Below are 19,785 nucleotides of genomic sequence, written 5' to 3'. Positions count from 1 at the left end.
TAAAGACTCATTTGGCCAAATTTTAAAAAGTGTACACCAGCAGTTATTTGTGCTTGCTGAATAAGGGCACAGGTACAAACAGACAATTAATAAAATGGTAACATATGCAGTTTCTTGCCAAAAGAGTAATTGCATGTATAATCAGTTACCTGTTTTATGCTTGAAGCTGCATATTTTTTTCTATTCAGGTTCTCATGCCATGCCTGACAGGGTGCCATCTGAGTGCATGCAGTTACTTGGTTGTCTTTTCAGGCATGTATTTTCCAAGTGAATATGAACCAGAGATCTTTGAAAGCTTGTCCCTTGAAGTATTTTGTGTTCAATCAAGAGTCTAGCTTTTACCACAGCATTTTCCCAGGATTAGCATGAAAAGTGCAGGATTCAATCATTTAAAAAGAAACAAACAAACAAAAACCACCCTGCAGATATCTCTGTCTGTTTCTGAAAACTGGTTGTAAAATCTGGATTCAGAAATTGGGATCTTTGTGTTATCTTCAGATAGTTCCCTGGATCTCAGTAAAGTCAAGACGAGAGCCTTTTGACCTTCCAGCTCCTAAACCAGAAGAATAAAGGCAGGGTGTCTAACTGCCTGCAGTAGACTAACCATTACGTTTCAATTCCAGAGTAACTCGGTGATACTTATATACACGCACTGATGTAACTGAGATCGTCTGTGTGACACCCTGGCACCCCCATATTCACCACTGTCATATAATTATGATATGTTTTATACGAAGTATGCCTTGTGAGGTATTATTCTAAAAGTCTTGAACTGCGAGACATTAATATATCATTGGATTGTACGTGCTATCATTGTATGTGACGTTATGAAGTTTGGCTCTGTATGTGCTACTGAAAGATGTTGTGAGGTTGAGAACACCCACAAGCAGCCGTTCAGGTACAACAATAAAAAGGCCAAACAATGTTGATGGCTTATTGAGGAAATGCACACAAGCTCCAGGATTACCCCAGGAACTGTGTACAATAGAAACCTCTCAGAGATAGCCCTACACAATGGGAACTCTTTGACCCAGGTCACAGCAAAAGAGCTTTCCAGCAAATTGGAAGAGATATAAAAGGGAGAAGTATCATCATAACTGGATCTCACTCTCCCTACAACACAACACCTGAAAGTGGGGGAGAGGGGGAATACTGGTCCCAGGCAGGAAAGAAGGAAGCCTGCCTGTGTATGCAAAAGCTAACCTGCTTGTACTATCTAACTGGGTGAGACACTTGACACTTTGAATTGTGATTCAAATCCTAACTAGTACATTAGGCTTAGATTGCAGTTTTGTTTTATTTCTTATGGTAATCTGCTTTGATCTGTTTGCTATCAGTTATAATCACTTAAAATCTACCTTTCTATAATTAATAAACCCTTTTTAAGTTTTATCTTAACCAGTATGTTTTTGAGTGAAGTGTTTGTGGAAAAATCTCAGCTCAGTTAACAAGGGCTTGTGCATCGTCCTCTTCACATCGAGGGAAGGGTGCACTGTGTAATAAATTCATACTGGTCAAGCTTTGACCAGGGCAGGATGCTACAGCTCTGGGGTCCTAGACTGGGGAGCTGGAGATATTTTGGCTTGAGCCTTTCTATTGTTGGTTCATGCAGTGGCTGGCAGAGCATTCATGAACACAGCTGGGTGTGGCACCTGCCTGTGGATGTTGGTGTGAGCACAAGCTTGGAGGGCTTTGCAGCTTGTCACAATGTCACAGTGTGAGAGGGAACCCAGACTGGTAAAACAGAGGGCTCAGCTGTACCCAAGTTCCATATGGCACCCTAGAAGGGACCCATCACAACCTGCTTCAAGACAAAATGTAGGGCCAGATTTTGCAATGCTTTCTCATGTTGAATGGTACTTATTCACCCAAGTAGTGCCACAGAGTTCAGTGAAACTACTCACATGAGAATAAGGCCCTTAAATTGCACAAATATACAGCACTTTTCAAACTATAGTTGCTAGTGTTCAATGTATCAGTTTAATCATTTTAAATCACTCCATCACCTGTTGGAGAAGAGCATATTGCTGTTAGTCAGTAGTTAATTATTAAGAAGACATAAAAGAGAAGAAACAATTTAAATGCAGTGATGAAATTCTTGAGGAAAATCAAGTATTAGTTTGGATGCTGCTTATGCTGCTCTTTCCAGCCTTGGAGACAGCTAATATAGAGTAGCTACTAGAGAACTTAACTTCCAAAGGTGGGAGAAGGCAAAATATTCTAGACTGAAGGCCAATTTCCAAAGAAGCAATTGCGTACATGCAGTATCATCTGTAGGTGCATGCTGATTTGTGCCCTCAGAATGGTGCCTATTTTCATAAACCCTGTAGGCACACACAGGTAGGGTGAAACTGAAGTTGGAGAAGAGCATCTCCCAGGCCTGGGCTTGTGTGCATTTTGAGGAATATCAGCTTCAAAATTCAGAGTAACAGCCGTGTTAGTCTGTATTCGTAAAAAGAAAAAAGAAAAGGAGTACTTGTGGCACCTTAGAGACTAACCAGTTTATTTGAGCATGAGCTTTCGTGAGCTACAGCTCACTTCATCGGATGCATAGCATATCGTGGAAACTGCAGAAGACATTATATACACACAGAGACCATGAAACAAAACTTCCTCCCACCCCACTGTCCTGCTGCTAACAGCTTATCTAAAGTGATCATCAAGTGATCATCAAGGAAGGCCATTTCCAGCACAAATCAAGGTTTTCTCACTCTTCCCCCCCCACACACACACACACAGACACATATACAAACTCACTCTCCTGCTGGTAATATGCTATGCATCCGATGAAGTGAGCTGTAGCTCACGAAAGCTCATGCTCAAATAAACTGGTTAGTCTCTAAGGTGCCACAAGTACTCCTTTTATTTTTTCTTTTTAGCTTCAAAATTGTTACATGAGGCCTGACTCACATAGAAGGCTTGTCAATGTAAAAAGAATGTTCCCACCAAAACGCTAACTAGGCAAGCCTTTTGTTAATTAAGGCACATTTTTTTAAAAAACTGGATGATCAGCTAGCTGGAATAGGAATTCTTTTGTGCCTCCGGTACAGTTGCTAAACAGTTGGTAGAAGAGGAGGTTTGTTAATGTACCAGTGGTTTATTTAGCAAACAAAAGACTATCTCCTCCTTATGGCTTTAACAAACAAAGGATTGGAAAAGAATTATTGTCTATTTAATTAATTAATTAGTATCTATTTCCCCCCAAGGTTGTACCCCCTTGATGCATGCTGTTTCGGGACGCCAAGTTGATACAGTGAAATTGCTGTTGAAGATGGGAGCAAATATTAATACTCAAGATGCCTGTGGACGCACCAGTTTATCTCTTGCAACCTATCTGGTACCAAGACTTCTGTCTGTTACAGAGAGCACTTTGGGAGGGCAAGAGGGTGAAGTAATAAAGACTAATTTTGAATCACAGCAAGGGGAGAATAAGTACAAGACTTGTGTGGTCCTAGGGAACTGTGCAAAAAACAGTGCTTCAGCTTAACTGTGACATTTTCAGCTAGAAAATGTGTCAAAAGTAGCAGAATGGGCAATCCAGTCAAACATATTAAATATGCATGTCACTTTCAAGAACAGATATTTCCTTTGCCAGATATTTTCAAAAAATCCTATGATTAGTAACATGCTGTGTTTTCCCTTCCTCTTTTCCTGAAGGGGGAAAAAACATCTGTTGAAAAAATAAATTACTGGAAAACATTCCAGACACTTAGGCTGGCCTCATGGCTTCAGAATTCCCAAGTTTTAGCTGAAATTCTTATCCTTACGGTCTCTAAGGCTAAACAGAAGGCATAAGATAGGATGAGCATTTGTTTTCCCACCCCAAATGGTTAATTACATTATAGAGTGACCAGTGCCACAAAACTTACATAGGCTAAAATCCTCAGGGATGTCCTAAGGATTAGGCTCACGATCCTTTGCAATTTAATCAGGTGCCTGGGGTAGGGAGAGTGAATCATTGTAATGTACTCCCTTGGTTAGCGTCAAAGAGACAACGAGAGTAAGAGCCTTGGATGCATGGGGAAATTTCAGATCCATGAGCCTTAGGTGAGCGTGCTACATGTGATTTAAATTAGTGAGTGGTGGTTTCTATGCTGTAAGTAGTGTGAGGCCTCGTGAGAATCTGGGTGTGACATCTGCCCAGAGGATTGATTTCAATGGGATTGCATGTGTGCATGAATGCAACTGAGTGCTGGATTTAGCCAAGTTTGCAAACTTCTCTGCAACAAAACTTTGATCAGTGGGAAACACAAAGGTGCTTTAATTCCCTCATTCCACCTCTTCTCAGTAAATACTAGTCATGCTTGGCAGGCAGATGACTTGAGCTGCAGGGGAGTGACCCTGCAGAGGCCCCAGTTTGAGGAAAGCACTTAAGCACACGTTTGACTTCCTTGGGACTCAAGCACATGCCAAAATACTTTGCTCAGTGAGAACCAGAGTGCTCATCTGCTTTGGTTTGTTTTTGAAGGTGACAGTGCAGCATTTTACTCCCATTAGTGTCCAATCCCCATAAATGAAGGTGCCATTTTCAGTATAACACTTCTATTTGAACTCTGTAAAAAGCCACTTGCTAAAACAAGAACGAACAGCTGAAAGCAAAACCTAAAATAACTTCAATTCTCAGATTTTTCATATCAATATACTACCTGTGGTAACCTCTTATAAAGAAAATCAGATCAAATGCTCAGGCTCTTGGCTGACTCTCATTTAATTAAAAGCCATATGCAGGAACATACTTAAGACTTTCTAGTACAACAGCAATTTTCAGTGCCATGTCTACTGCAAATCTTAAAACAGCCCTCCAGCCCCACCACAGCCAAAGAAAGGCCAAAATGCAGTGGAACTAAAAAGTTTAATTACAGAAGTGGATGGATGAACCAATCCAGGATTTGAACCAAACGTGAACCATCTTTGAAGCTCTAACCAGATGTTTTTCTGAAACCAACGAACAGATCCTCAGCTGGTGTAAGCAGAATTACACCAGCTGAGGATCTGGCCCCAAATCTTCTCCATTCCTTTTTGACCTTCTGTACTTTCTTTCTTAGGGGTGGCTTGAAGGCTGTGTCAGTCTGCTCCGAAATGGTGCCAAGCAGAACATACCTGATAAAAATGGGAGACTGCCACTGCACGCTGCTACCGCAGAGCCTGATGTGAGGTAAGCCCACATGTTAAAAGGGCATTTGCTTATTTGAGTAAAACATCTTCTCAGTCCGGTACATAGTCACCAAAAGAACATGGAGATTGACTGATTGGAGGCAGCGTAGGGCAGGCAAGCTAGCTGTGGCAATTACCCGTGTGATTTGCTGTTTCATCTGGTGATTATCATATATTTAAATGAAGAAGCTATTGGGACTTTAGACCTAAGTCTATGGCTCTTTCTGCTGCACTTGTTTTACAGGAACGTGTTCAGGCAGGTTGAAGAATCTGATTTAAACCTCACAAAAGCAATGGAATTCAGAATGGAGACTGAAACTCCAGATTTCTCACAGTGAACAATCACCACCAACGTGATCAAGCTGTCCTCTATACTAGAAATATCACAGGACGTTTGTTTCCATGATAGTTCAATGCTGTATTTTCCCTAGCTAACTTGGTGCCAGTGTTCAGGGTGTTCTTCTTTAACTCAGGCTTCAGCATTATTTACAAATGCAGGTCTCCCAGCAGGAGCCACAAAACCAGTTGCCCTGCACTCTATTGCCACTGCTTATTATATAAATTAAATGTTATAGGCTATATCCTAAAGCAGAGGTTCCCAAAATGTGACTCTTGCTCGTGGTTCATGGAGAGGTAGCTGGTCACATGGTTCTGGCTCCTCCTTGTTTACAGCTGCATTAAAAGAGAGCTAAAAATTTATTAAATACTTTCCTAATGTTACTTTCTCGTGCAAGTAATTGCTACAGCTACCACAATATTACGTGGCTAATGTTAGTGGCATTAAATAGTAAATATTTGTATTATTATTATTATTATAATTCATTAGTATTATTATAGCACCTTGGAGCCACAGTCATAGAACATGTCTCTGTTATATAATATGTATATATAATATATTTATAATATGATGTATTTATACTATTGTTTTGAATATAATAGTTTATTATTGGGAGGGGAGGCAACCTATGGGTTTATGAATGGGAGGAAAGTTGTTCAAAAGACAAACTCTGTTAAGATTTGGTCCATCCTATGGAAAGTAGCTCTAAAGGATCAGGTAAGATGTAGTACAGTTGATTTTTGACAGCTGTTATTAAAGATGTATCAAAAAGTCTGAAGAGCAGTTCACCAAAACAAGTCACAAGCCAATGTGCTATTTGTATCATAGTTTCCTTTGTGAATAAGAATGCTTCTTAAAGCTTTTCAAGTCCTGATTTATATAAGTTGATTAAATTCATGCAAAATCTCTCCTGAGTAAATCGTTTATGAGTAGCTGAAAAAGGCTGGTTGAAAGTGTAAGTTGCAAGAAACGCATAGAACTTAGAGCGGCGGTTTGACACATCTGATGCAGCAAAGCTGTAACTTGATGTTCAAGTTACAGGTGAGTATTGTGACAGTCTATAATGTCTCCTTATGTATTAATTTTGCACCTTCATCATTGTTTTTCATGCATCACTCTGATGGTACAGTTGGAGGGTTTCAGAGCAAGAGTGCATTATCATTACACAAAGCCTCTGAAGAGAAAAGGCTATGTTTGTGCCACACTGAACATGCTGATATTAGAAAGGAAACAGTAATTTACTTTAACAACAGCAGCACACAGAGTTCCCTGAAGTTTTTTCACAGTCCCCATGGAAACAAGCAGAACTTTGCTCCACACAGGCGTGTGCCAGCTGCTCAGCTCTTTTTCATCTGTCTTATTAGCCCAAGTCAACAAAATTAGTTCTGGATATGATTGCCCTGTTACCAGAAGGCGCAGCTGGAGTGCCATACCCATTAGTGAGATTTTTCCATTGGACTCATTTTTGCTCTCTGCCAACTATTTAGATTTGAAAGGAAGACAAAATGCGGTGGCTAATTGTGAAGTGCTTCCTCACCTGAGTTTAAGAACTGGCAGCCCATTGCTATAAATCAATGCGCTGGAGGAATAGCTAGCAGCACACAGACCAAGCTGAAATCAACAGGCTGTAATCAGTCCATTTAAACACTTCAGGCACAAAGGCTGGCAAGTTTTTAAACTTCAATGCATGTTTCATAGAGTGGCTGAGCCTTCAGTGAGAAATGGGATAAATGGACCCTGCTGACTCTCCACATGCTACATGTGTAGTTAAAATTGGCAGAGCTCATCTGTGTAGTTGCAGACTTTCAGTGTTGTGGGGGGTTGTATGTATATGTACACACACACACACTAATTTAATTGATTATATCCCATGTTAATTTGTGGAACTATGTAACAAATTACAGAGCCATGTTATAGATGAATTTATCAAGCACCTTTTGATCATCTCTCCTTCCTTCTACCCACTAATCCATTTCCACCTGGACTTATTTTAATATACCAAACTTCTGAGCTGTCAGTCTGGGGTTTTATTAATTATATCAGTTTACCACAAAAATGTTTCCTCTACTTCCCACCAAAAAAAATCTACGCCCTTTAAGGCCCAGAACAGGTAAGATTCAGGCCTGCAGCAATCTCAAAATGACCTGACTTTTAAGTCCATTATAACATGGCCTGACTATGCAATTGGCTGCATGCCTCAGAAGAGGGCTGTAACACCCATTTGCTTTTTAGTGATCATACCAGTCTGAGTCCAGGCCCTGGTGTGCCATTGGCCGAATAATATTTTTTAATTGATTTAATACTTTTGAAGAGAGTATCTGGTTAGAAAAGAATCTGGGTGTGTTACACCCTGGTTCTGCCACGTTGGTATGTCACTTCAGAGCAAATCATTTTTTTGCCTCCTTGGAGAATTGTAACTTCTGCAAATGATCACTAAGCAGTTTCGAATGCAGCTTCTTTAAACCAGTTGTACTGTCTAATAGCTCACAGTCCATGACTGAAGAATGATTTTTTTCAGGCTTAATGCACAAACAGCTAAATAAATGGCAGGGCTGCATTTCATTATAGGTTTGTGTGGCAGAGCTCTGGGCAACTGTATCTGTACCAGCTCTCTGATCACTGGATCACCAATTACATTGCCATGGTGTAAACCTGAGAGGAAAAGCTGTGCCTAGTAATTGATAGATTGGGATGGGCTGAGAAGAGCCCCAAAGGCTAATTAGCCCATTACCCAAGAGGTAGAAAAGGCACAGGAAGGAAGTGCACAGGGGGAAGGAAGAGACTGGTGGGCCTTTTAGGTGTTGAGTCTTGAATTGAGTGAGTGGAGGGGTGTATGCTATTGTAAATATAGACCTGAAAACATTTATAAGGGTGGTGAGGAGAAGACTGTGAATGAATTGTACAAGGTGTTTGACCAGAAGAAGGTCTCTAGGTGGTTTGTGCCTAGAAAAGAGACAGGAGTGGGATGATGCAGGGTCACAACTTGCTATATTTTTGCAACCTGATACTGTTAAAGTTCAATAATACATCCACCTGAACTTTACTTGTTTTCAGATGAGAGTGAGGTATACCACATGAATACCATGAAAGAATTATAGGCTTTGAATTTATCAAATGTGTTTATAGAATGGTATGAAATAACTAACTAATATTCTAATTTTGGATATGTATTTATTGCTTAAGTTACATAGTATGTCTTCTGTTTAAACCTAAGACTGATAGAACACATTTAGGACAACTTGATACAAAAAATATACTGTGAGCAATTCAGGATTGTCCAGCTAAGAAACAGAGTAAAAGATTTCAAAGGAGAGAAGAGCCTTTCTCTTGTATTTTGTTTGAAGGGGGAGCAAGTACTTCCACATAACCTACCATGCCTTGGGTGAGTATTATGGTCCCAATCTGATAGTGGGGTTCTGCTAGCTCAGACCCTTACATCTGCCAGTGTCACATGGACTCTAAACAGGCATAAGAGTCTATGTTGGCTGATCCTGAGATGAGGATGTGACAAGATGGTCTAGATATCCCTACCATCTCCACACTTTAACCAATGCTCAGCGCACTTCTATAAAACATAATTTGCCTGCTCCAAATCCAGTGACCAAACCATTTTCAGAGTTAACTGCAGTAGTTTGAAGGGTGATTATGAAAATCCTGGGGCAAAATCTTTCAGGTTATAAAACCATTGTTTCACCTAAGGCCTGGTCTCGATTACACAGCTAAGTCGATCTAAGGCAGCTTACGTTGACCTGACTATGTCCGTGAACATACAATGGTGGGACACAGCTGTAGTAAGTGCCCTAATACACTGACATAACTCCACCTCCATGAGAGGCATAGGGCTTATGTCAGTGTAGCTAAGGTGATGCAGTGTCTGTGTGGACACTGCGTTACTTACGTCAGCTGTCTTGTCAATTTCAGGGCTCCATACCATGAAAAACCAACATCTCATGTATAATAGTTCTAACTATTCCCGCCACAACATGGGAGTGTTTATACTCTACTTCTCTACAAAAGTAAACAGATGTATTTCTCCATAAATTCCAGTTTATGGCATAATTGCCTTACTCCTAACAGAGAGACTGGGAGCCATAATCTAACCCTGTCTCTGTGTGTGCATGCATACAGGGGCTTCTTAATCCAAGAATACAAAAGTATAATAGGAAGGTAATTTGCATTTCTGTTTAACACTTTAAAAGGATCACAATGAATAGTTCTATTGATTTCTAGGCTATAAAAAAATTGCTCAGGTATTCACTACACATTCTGATATATTAATGCCCATTTATTATTTTGGAAACTAACACTGGAATTATTCCTGGTTGTGTCTGCTTTTGCATTTACGTACAGGTGACCTCTGATTCCAAGTGTTGAGTTTGTGTTCTGGTTTTAGTTACAAATAGAGTAAGCCACAAACTTCAGAAGTGGATCTGGGTTTGGCTTTCAAACATGAACACATACAAGATCTGGGATTCTGGTTCACATCCATCACTGCTGTTAATTTTGCTTTCAATTGTGGGTTCTGTTTCTCTAACAACCTCTCATCCAGTTTTAGCCGTCAATGTAGCATATTAAATATATCTTTGCTTCCACAGGCTTCTAGCGGTGCTGCTGCAGCAATCGCATCTAAGTGACATTAATCATCGGGACAATGAGGTGAGTAAACATGCACCAGCTGTAATGGTACCATGCATCAGGTCATATTCTTCCCTGTTGCCTAAAAAGGGTCCACAGAATTACTTTTTTTATTATAGTAATTGCAATTGACAACCCTAATTATAATTTAACACCTACAATTAACTGAAAACAAAATTAAAGTGTTAATCAGATCCCTCTGGGTGGGGAGGGAAGCATCCGCAGCAGGAGTGGGGCTGAAGCCCCAGCCCACAGCTTGGGGGGACAGCCAGGGTCGGGGGAGGGTTGAAGCTCCAGCCCACAGCTTCAGAGCAGTGGAGGGGGCCGAAGCCCCAAGCTGAGCTGGAGCCCTGCTTCCAAGAGGGACTGAAACCCAGAGCCCCGCACCCTGAGGTGGGGAAGCCCTGTGCCCGGGGGGGGGGGGGGGGTTTGAAGGTAGGGGGCCACAATTTTTTCTAGTGAGGAGGGTAAAAAATATATATATGTCCAAATGGGGTTGCCAGCACAAAAAGTTTGACAAACGCTGTCATAGAGGATAGCGGCCTGGCAATCCCACACTCCCTGCATCAGCCTTTCCCCTCCCCCGGCCCCGCTGCATGCCAAGTGGAGGTAAAATCCACCCTCCCTTGCAAACAAGGGCTCACTCAGCTGAAGGGAGTCATGTAAAATTATTATTTTTACATTTGTAAGTTCAACTTTCATGATAGAGATTGCACTACCGTACTTGTATGAGGTGAATTGAAAAATACTATATCTCTTTTACAGTGCAAATATTTGTAATAAAAATAATATAAAGTGAGCATTGTACACTTTGTATTCTGTGTTGTAATTGAAATCAATATATTTGAAAATATGGAAAACATCCGAAAATATTTAAATTTAATATGGGTATTCTATTTAACAGTGCGATTAAAACTGCAATTAATCGCAATTAAGTTTTTTTTAATCGCTTGACAGCCCTAATTATAGTATTTTGCACTGATCTAGCACCTCTCAGCTAATGGCCTCAGAGCACTTTACAGAAGTTGGTTTCATTTTTCCCAGTTTATATACATACTGCATCTAAGGTGACCAGACCGCAAGTGTGAAATTGGGATGGGGTGGGGGGTAATAGGAGCCTATATAAGAGAGACCCAAAAATCGGGACTGTCCCTATAAAATTGGGACATCTGGTCTCCCTAGTTGCATTGCCTCACTGTGGATCTCCTGGCTGACTGCTCTCAAATGGAGCTGGCAGATGCAAATGGAATCTGGGCCAATAAACCCACTCCCTCCACATGCCACCAGTTATGCTTCCCTGCACATCCTTCCTACGTCACCTGCCAAGATAGGGATTTCTTTGCTTATTTTCAAGTTAGACAGATTCTCTGCTTCACTGAGCATCTCACCATCAGGCAGATAGTTCTTCTTGGGAGGTCTGCCTGAAGCCGTGTTATAGGTCCAGCAACCATTTTATGCCAGATTGCTATGGTCCTTAATTGTACACCAACTAAATATACCCCTGTGCCGGGAGACGGATTAGATATGCTGGCTCCACATCCCACACCAGAGGAACTCTGTTTGCCACATCTGGCTGCTTACTAGCTCCATCCATTCAGCACAAAGGAGCCAGCACACAATAGAGAATCTGGTGCATTGTTTCAAATATGTCTCTCCAGCCTGGCAGCAACTTGAGGATATTGCTGAAGGGCACTAACTTTCAAATTTCGTTCCTGCCTTGTACTTCGTGCCCATCTACACTGTGGTTTGCAGAGCCTTTTTACTTGGCTATATAGGACTTACAACAGCCTGAACAGGATCTAGGATTTGGCCCTATATTGAAAATGTGGGGTTATAGTCTCGGTGAGTTGTACAGAATTAAAACTTAATGTGAACCATGCAGGACACTTGGAATCCTCAGTGCTTTTTCTGTATGTTACCACATTCAACTTAAAATCTCAAGGGTCAAAAGTGTATTAAACGCCACTTGGCACCAGGAGCATATTTGTCTGACGGTTCAGTGCTAGACCCCTGGTTATTCATGTTTGCTTGGAAATGTGCTCAGAGCTTGTTTGCACTAACAGCTCTTCTCCTAGCTATTGCCCAATTTAAAGGAAAACAAGTTTTTTTTTTCCTGTAACTTTATAAAACCACCCCACAAAACCCAAACACATTAAATAGTAAGAAATACAGCTGGCAGCCGCACTGTTTCTATGACTGGGGCTATCTCTAAGGACTTTCAGTGGAGGCTGCCAAGAGATGTGTATTGAAAATCCCTCCAGAAGGAGGGCAGCTGAACAAAAATTAGAGGCACACAATTCCTCAGAAAGGCTTCCTGAGGGTGTGGTTTCCAACCCCTGTCAAGGTTATAAAGTGATTATCTGTCCCCACTGTCTCTCCTGATGGCTTTATTTAACTTGCGTGGCAATGTGCTTTTCTTTCTTTGGTCACACCTTGCTTAATTTACACTGGAGACTCATTCAAGCATATTCCTTTGTCTGGAACTGGTACTGGTCGACACATACATTTTCAGAACATATTTCCAGCACATATCTGTACATTTCTTTGTGGGTTTATTGTATGTACATCACATGCAAATATTAATGATTAGGGAGTTTAGTTTTCTAATACATTACATGCCACCTTTGGGGGGGGCACAGATGGCAACACAGAAGTTTGGGTGGGTGAGCTGCTGCCTGCGGGCCTGCTCATTGGGGCCAAAGTGGGAGGTGGGTAACTTTTCAAGGGGACACCTACCACTTTTATCAGCAGATGGATGAGAGGAGGCTGATCTGGCGTCCTGTAGCTTGCCCTGGCTACACTGACTCATTGTTCCCCTAAACTAGCTTCGCGCTCACTTCTCAGGGCAGAAAACCCTCCTGTAGTGCCTCAGGTCAAGAGGTCCAGGATATTCAGTGTCCATCAGCAGTGTCAGGTCCCTGTGGTGAACTCCTGGCACCACTGAAGTTGATGGGGTGGGGCGGGGGGACTCCCATTAACTTAAATGGGGCTGGATTTAACCCTGGTTTTTAGTTTTACAAAAAACAAAGCCCCAATGAAGAAGTTTTGCAAAACCAAAATAACCAAAACCTGGTTTAACTGATCTCTCAAGTATTTGGACTTCCCAACCCCTGCCCAGACTCAATGAGCAGAGAGAAATTAATGTTAAGGAATTTGGACTTGATTGGCAACCATTTGGAGTTTTATTTGAAGTTTTAATTTTTCTTCCATTCTACATGATTTGGGTTTTTACCCTCTTGGAAACTAAGAGAAACCACAGAACTGATTTCCACACATTGTGTAGTCATTGATGCCTGTGCAAAGTGGGTGTATAACAAGCCACCAAACAAGAATGGTGCTTATATTATATTTCTTAAGACTGATGTTACTTAGGTACCTTGATAGGAAAAGTGTGTAACATAGATTTAAAGTGTATATGTGGACTTGCTTTTGATGTTGGTTGATGTGCACATACAACGTGGATTCTTGGTCTGCTAAGACCAGTTTGCACTGCATAAGGACAGCTTCGATAGAGCAGAGAATCAAGTTCTCCGTTCATTGTTTGGTTGTTTTTTTTTTTGTTGTTGTTCTTTTTCAAAATGGTGCCTGTGATGTTTGTATTTTGAGATTACTGTTAAAATAACTGGCCCACTTTCTCAGCCGGCCCAGACTGAAGTCAGTGGGGCTAGACTGCTTTACACCAGCTGAGAAGCTAACCCATAGTAATTATTGTGAGTTAGAGATAAGGCTGTTGCATTGTGATAAAACACAAGCCTAAAAGAGGGCTTTCTATTGGGAACTGTATGCAACTTTAACATGTGAGGAACCTATTATGCTTCTAACTGATGTATTACTTTAATAAAAGAGGCATGTATCTAATATTTGTATGTCTTCTATAGTAGTCTACCTTTTTTTATTGGCTGCTACTTTTTTTTTTTTATACAACCCCATTAAGCCAGAAACTGCTTCAAATTATTCAATCTTGAGCAGGTGGATTTCCGATCTCCAAATTGCCCAACTCATCTAGGGTGACCAGACAGCAAATGTGAAAAATCGGTGGGGGGTAATAGGAGCCTATATAAGAGACCCAAAAATCAGCACTGTTCCTATAAAATCACGACATCTGGTCACCCTAAACTCACTTCTAGTGAAAAGGAAAATTAAATCCTTTGACGTTTTAAATCTTTCTGTGAATGATAATTCTTTACTGTCTTGGATTGTGATTTTTTAGGGAATGACCGCCCTTCACTGGGCTGCTTTCCACAATCAGCCCCAGCATGTGCAAACCCTGCTGCAGAAAGGAGCAGATCCAACTCTGGTGGACAAAGACTTTAAAACAGCTCTTCACTGGGCAGTACAGGTGAGGGCTAACTATCAATATTTTAACAATACACCACGTGCATTACAATGATTGTTTGTTGTCTGAAATTCTAAGGCATGGGGCATCAGAACTGAAGAAGAATTTCAGTTGGAAAGGCCTAGGGCAGGAAACCCCAGCTGTGTAAACTGGCCTGCATTGCTCAAAGCCAGGGGAACTGTGCCAATTTACACTGGCTGAGGATCTAGCCCATGTTTCCTGTGGCACAACACCATTATTAACAAATATTAAATATGGGCTTGATGCTGCAAGGTGCTGAGCTCTCTTGCCCTGATCCAGCAAAGCATTTATGTCCCTGGAAATAGTCACGTGCTGAGCGTTAAGGACATGCGTGTTTTTGATGGATCAGGGCCAGAGTGCTCCACGCCTGTCAGGACTGGGCTGTAAACCTGTGACTTCAGACCACTGAGAATAAAATAATATACATGTAGTGTAAAATGGCAAATATTGTTACAGGACAGTGTTCTAAAGGCTTGAAGCTCTCATCCTGTGGAAATCCTAACTTCATTAAGTACAGTGTAATGTTAAATGCTCTTCCTATCAAGTTATAAAGAAATCATTGCTATATGGGGCAATCGGGGAGCCACTTTTGGGGCCTTATAGGGTTTCTACTACCCATCAGAAATGCTCCCCCAAATGTACAACAGCTAAGAAATTACTGAGGGACTCATTAAAGGTGGAAAAATACAGCAGGCAAATATCAGATGTGACTAGGCACTATAATAATAGTAGTATCCTATAGAAAAGTGAATGGTTTCCTTAGGATGCATCATGTTAAGCAGTTGGTAAGGTATTTATCTATAATACTGTTTAAGTGTCCTGCATGAACTTTGCTTCAGATAACTTTTTAATGCTAAATATGAGTTCTGTGTGTAGGTTACAGTGCAATTATCAAAGTACAGTAAAAGCTCTGTTATCCAGCACTTTACCGACTGGAAATCTCTAGAAATCGGCATTTCTGATATCTCCCAATACAAATCTTTATAGGGTTGCCAGGTGTCCAGTTTTTGACTGGAAGACCTGGTCAAAAAGGGACCCTGGTGGCTCCGGTCAGCACCGCTGATCGGGCCATTAAAAGTCCAGTTGGTGCGGGGCTGGCAGGCTCCCTACCTGGCTCCACATGGCTCCCCAGAAACATGTCCCTGCTGCTCCTAGGCGGAGGAACAGCCACGGGGTATCTGTGCACTGCCCCTTCCCCAAGGGCTGGCTCCGCAGCTCCCATTGCCCGAGAACCATGGCCAACACAAGCTGCGGGGGCAGCGCCTGCGGGCGGAGGCAGCGCACAGAGCCGCCTGACCAGGCCTCCACCTAGGAGCAGCAGGGACATGTCGCTGTTGGCAAGAAGCCACCTCAGGTGAGCGCTGCCTGGATCCGGCACCCTGAAACCCCTCCCGTACCCCTTCCCCGAGCCCCCTCCCACACCCAAACTCCCTCCATTAATAAGTATAACTGAGTTAACCAGAACTTTTGACTAACTGGCACCCCCCATTCCCCAACATGCCTGATGACAAAGCTTTTACTGTACACTTTTATTGATTTATAGTGACACTTTTATAGTAAGTATTCAAAACATCTCTGTATCATATAAACAGAAAACATGAATTGCAAGGAGAAGATACACTGATTAAACATCCCCATTCTAACATTTTTGGTCTTAACTCTATCCTGCTTAAAATATCTCCCTCCCCCCTGGTCTGGTATAGAATTAATGTGTAGCCTCCATACATAGCATTACTTTCAACTACACTTCCTCTCTGACTTCGTATTTTTCTGATCATTTCAAAACTAATTGTCTTATAGATTTTTTTTTTTTTTTTTGCCTTGGTATTTCAAAGGGATCTATTCTAATAGTTCTTGTACATTTGCTTCAGTGTAGGTTCCATCCAGCTGAAAATTTCTGAAACTCTGTACCTTGCAAGCTCTGGAGGGTCCAGCATTCAAACTCTGTGAGGGCCAAGCTAGTCCAAAAAGGCAAAGTGGAAGCCTTATTGGGTATGTTTACACTGCACACTAAGCCCGGGTCTGTGGGACCCAGGTTTGCGGACTTGGTGTTTCCACACTGCATTCTAAACATAGGTTTACAATTGCTGAACCCAGGTCTCTCAGCCATGCTAATGTATTCATACTGTGCTATGCAGACCTGGCTTCACTCTGCAGCTTGACCTGTGTGTACTGTGCAAAATGACAGGTGTTGGACCCGAGTCTCAGTGGGACTTGGTTTTTGACCCAACCCATTTGCAGGGTCCTAAGACCTGTGTCCCGAGCAGTTGCTGACCCAAGTCAGATTGATTTGTGTATGGACGCCCTACCTTAGTGTGCAGTGTAGACATACCCACTCAGTCCATATCCCCCGACACCTTTCTCTCAGAACAACAAATGTGCAATGCAAGTTTTGGGAAAACATGGGAGGTTGAATGGTGCAAATAAGCCCTCAGTTTCCTGTGGTTAACAAATCCTTGCTCTTGCTTCATTCAAGTCACCCACTCGCAGCTGGATTACTCTGTCTGCCTGACAGCAGAGGGAATAAGTGTTGTTTCACTGCTGTGATTTGTTCTGTGAAATTTCTGTTAGTGAACCTGGCTGGTTCGCAGTCTTTATTTCTTGGGGGTGTGGAGTGGAGAGGGATGGGCAGGTTTAAATATCTGGACCAGGCGTAGTCTCTTAGACATGTCTACATTACAGCCCAAAATTGACCTATGTTAGGTTGACTTAAAGTCGGCTCAGCAATTGCTGTGGTGGCTGATGTCCACGCTACCCTCCTTCTGTCAGTGATGCGTGTCCTCACCAGGAGCACTTCCCCTGACTGAAGAGGGCAGTGTGGCAGGCTAAGAGCCCTCCCACCTGGAGCTCAGCTTCCCCACCCAGCTCTTGGTGGGAGCTGGGGAGGGGGGCAGCCACCCAGGCTTCTCACCTCCCTGAGTGGGGAGCCTCCCAGCAGCAGTATGGAGCCATGAAATTGACAAGACAGCTGATGTTAGGGTGACGCAGTGTCTACCTTACTACACTGACATATGTCATACATTTCTCGTGTATATCGTGTATGTTTGTCGGTGTCGTAGGACAACTACCTCAGCAGGACAAGGCTGTAGTGTAGACACTGATATAATTAAGTCAACATAAGCTGCCTTACATTCCCCTAACTGTGTAGTGTTAGGCCTTAGTGTCCTTCTCTGACTTGAGCTTAGCCAGGGAGTAGTATTTGATAGCTGTTGCTCTCTACCTCCCTGTCAATATAAGGGCAAATAGAGACTAATAACTAGCATAACTTTCCCTCCATAGCTGATCCCAGGCAGGAGCAAACCTGCTGCCCATGCAGGATAAGGCTTTGGCCTGTCTAAAGCTCCTGCCAAGCTGACAGACGTGGTTAGATGGGGAAGGATTCATTGCCACAGTCTGAGATCTGGGGAACTCTGAAAATGCTCAGTGGATACCCCCAAACTTTTTCACAAGAGCCCAGAGGTGGAGTCCCAGGACTGTGCTGTGGAGGTGGTAGTGGCAAGGGATGTCTAGTAACCACTTCTGGAGCTGCTGAAGAGGGGATATTTTTCCCATAAGAGCTGTGCTAAACATCTGCGAAGCACAAGAGGCCCAGAGAACTCCCAGAGCCAGCAGCTGCAGGAGCTGTTTTCAGCTGAATGGGGCCTTGTGCTTTTTTTTCCCAGGAAAGCAGCAGATGAAACATCAGGCATAGTAAAGAAACCTGTGCCAGAAGGCACAGAAAAGAGGCAGTGTGGGTAGATGTTGCTAAAACATACACCATTTTACACCATCACACCCCATTACAGTTATTATGTGTGGGTGGGAGATAAATATATTTCCTCTGCCTACAGTTTCAAAGAATGCATGTTTAGTACTTGGCAAGGTGCAAACAAAAAAAGTTTGTGCATCTCATTTCCCCACCAGAGTTCCAGGCACATGACACTAGAGAACCAGACAGGCCTTGCCTAAACCAGAAGTTGGTTGTACAGGAAGAGCAACAGTGATGTAGTTGCCCTAGTGTAAGCCCCTATTGTAGACATGCTGCATCAGAGTAAAACACAGCTCCTTTGAAACGAGAGTAAGAGATTAGAGCAAGTCACAGTTTGCAGATGTGCACTAGGGGTTTGTACTGGTTCAGCTCCATCAGTGTTGCTGGGTCAGTGTATACAGATCTAAGGGAGGCATGCCACAGTAGTGAATCAGGCCCAAAGTATTTTCATTTATGCAATTAAAGTACCTAGAAATGGAAAATAAGGAAGTTGGGGGCAGGCTGTATCTGGCCCTGCTTGGGAGCAATACAGGACAGTTGAATTCTGACCTCCTGGTGAGGTGAGGCAGAGCTATGGCACCTCCACCCACCTCCATGCTGCTGGCCCAATTCAGTAGGGTAATGCACACTGCACCATAAAAAAGGGTGGTGAGAGCCCCTGCTCCAGCATGCGCTCCAGCATGCACTCCCCCGAGACAGCCAAAATTGCTCGAGAGATCCCTGCTGCCCCTCCCCACACACACACACACAGCCCCTGCTTTTGCACATGAAAATACTCCAGTTCATACTGCTGAATAAGCAGTGTTGAACTGGGCCCACCATTCTTAAGTGTTAGCATGGCTACTTCCTTGTAGAACAGTCAATCAGCTGCCAAACTCTGCACCTACTTAGAGCCAAATTCTTCCCTTGTATATGTACACAACACGCTTCCCCTTGGCTTCACTAGGAGCTTTGCATGTGATTTCACCACAAACACAGGAGAATGTCTGTCTGTAGGTGAGTGAACACCCAGTCCTGTCATCCCTGTAGTTTCACTTGCCCTATTTAAACAGGGCCTTGGGTGCTGTTTTTCCCCTTTCAGTCAAACAAGCAATAATCTTTGTAACCGGAAGGAAACTTAGTTGCATCGTGAAAGCATGTTTACTAAAGTTGAGATCAAATGTAATTTCTTTAAAATGTTCTAAATCCCAGATAATGCTGCCACTTAAATACAATAGTGGCAAAGGTTCTAGAAACACCTTAAAAAGGTTTCCTCACTGTGCTGTGTTGCCAATTCTCATGATTTTTACAAAAAGGGTCACAGTATTTGGTCTTTTTCTTAAAGCTCCAGCTCCTGGAGTCAGGTAATTATATGAAAATTTCAGCTTTCATTTAAAAAAAAAAAAAAACACGTTTCTAGGCTTTAGGCTTGGAGAGAGAAGTTGGAAAACATGAACCCTAAAGACTCAAAAATCAGAAGGGAAATAAAAAAATTCACATTTAAAAAAAAAAAAAAAAAAAAACAACCAACACACACCTGATCTATTGCAGCGCAAGTTCATGTTGTTTGAATGA

The 19,785-nt window shown here is 42.3% G+C and overlaps 1 protein-coding gene across 3 annotated transcripts in view; it reads left to right on the top strand.

The window, feature by feature from the left end:
* ANKRD55 (ankyrin repeat domain 55) overlaps positions 1-19,785 on the top strand; it is a 70,611-nt gene that overhangs the window by 24,058 nt on the left and 26,768 nt on the right. For all 3 annotated transcript variants that reach the window (XM_074953956.1, XM_074953955.1, XM_074953957.1), the window contains exons 3-6: positions 3,207-3,337; positions 5,046-5,155; positions 10,087-10,147; positions 14,337-14,465. In XM_074953956.1, the coding sequence (XP_074810057.1) occupies positions 3,207-3,337; positions 5,046-5,155; positions 10,087-10,147; positions 14,337-14,465 (431 nt within the window). The remainder of the gene's footprint in view (positions 1-3,206; positions 3,338-5,045; positions 5,156-10,086; positions 10,148-14,336; positions 14,466-19,785) is intronic.

The sequence above is a fragment of the Natator depressus genome, chromosome 5, assembly GCF_965152275.1.
Source record: "Natator depressus isolate rNatDep1 chromosome 5, rNatDep2.hap1, whole genome shotgun sequence".
NCBI classification, from domain to species: Eukaryota; Metazoa; Chordata; order Testudines; family Cheloniidae; genus Natator; species Natator depressus.
The sequence above is the reverse complement of the archived record's forward strand: the minus strand, read 5'-3'. Positions and strand labels throughout refer to the sequence as shown.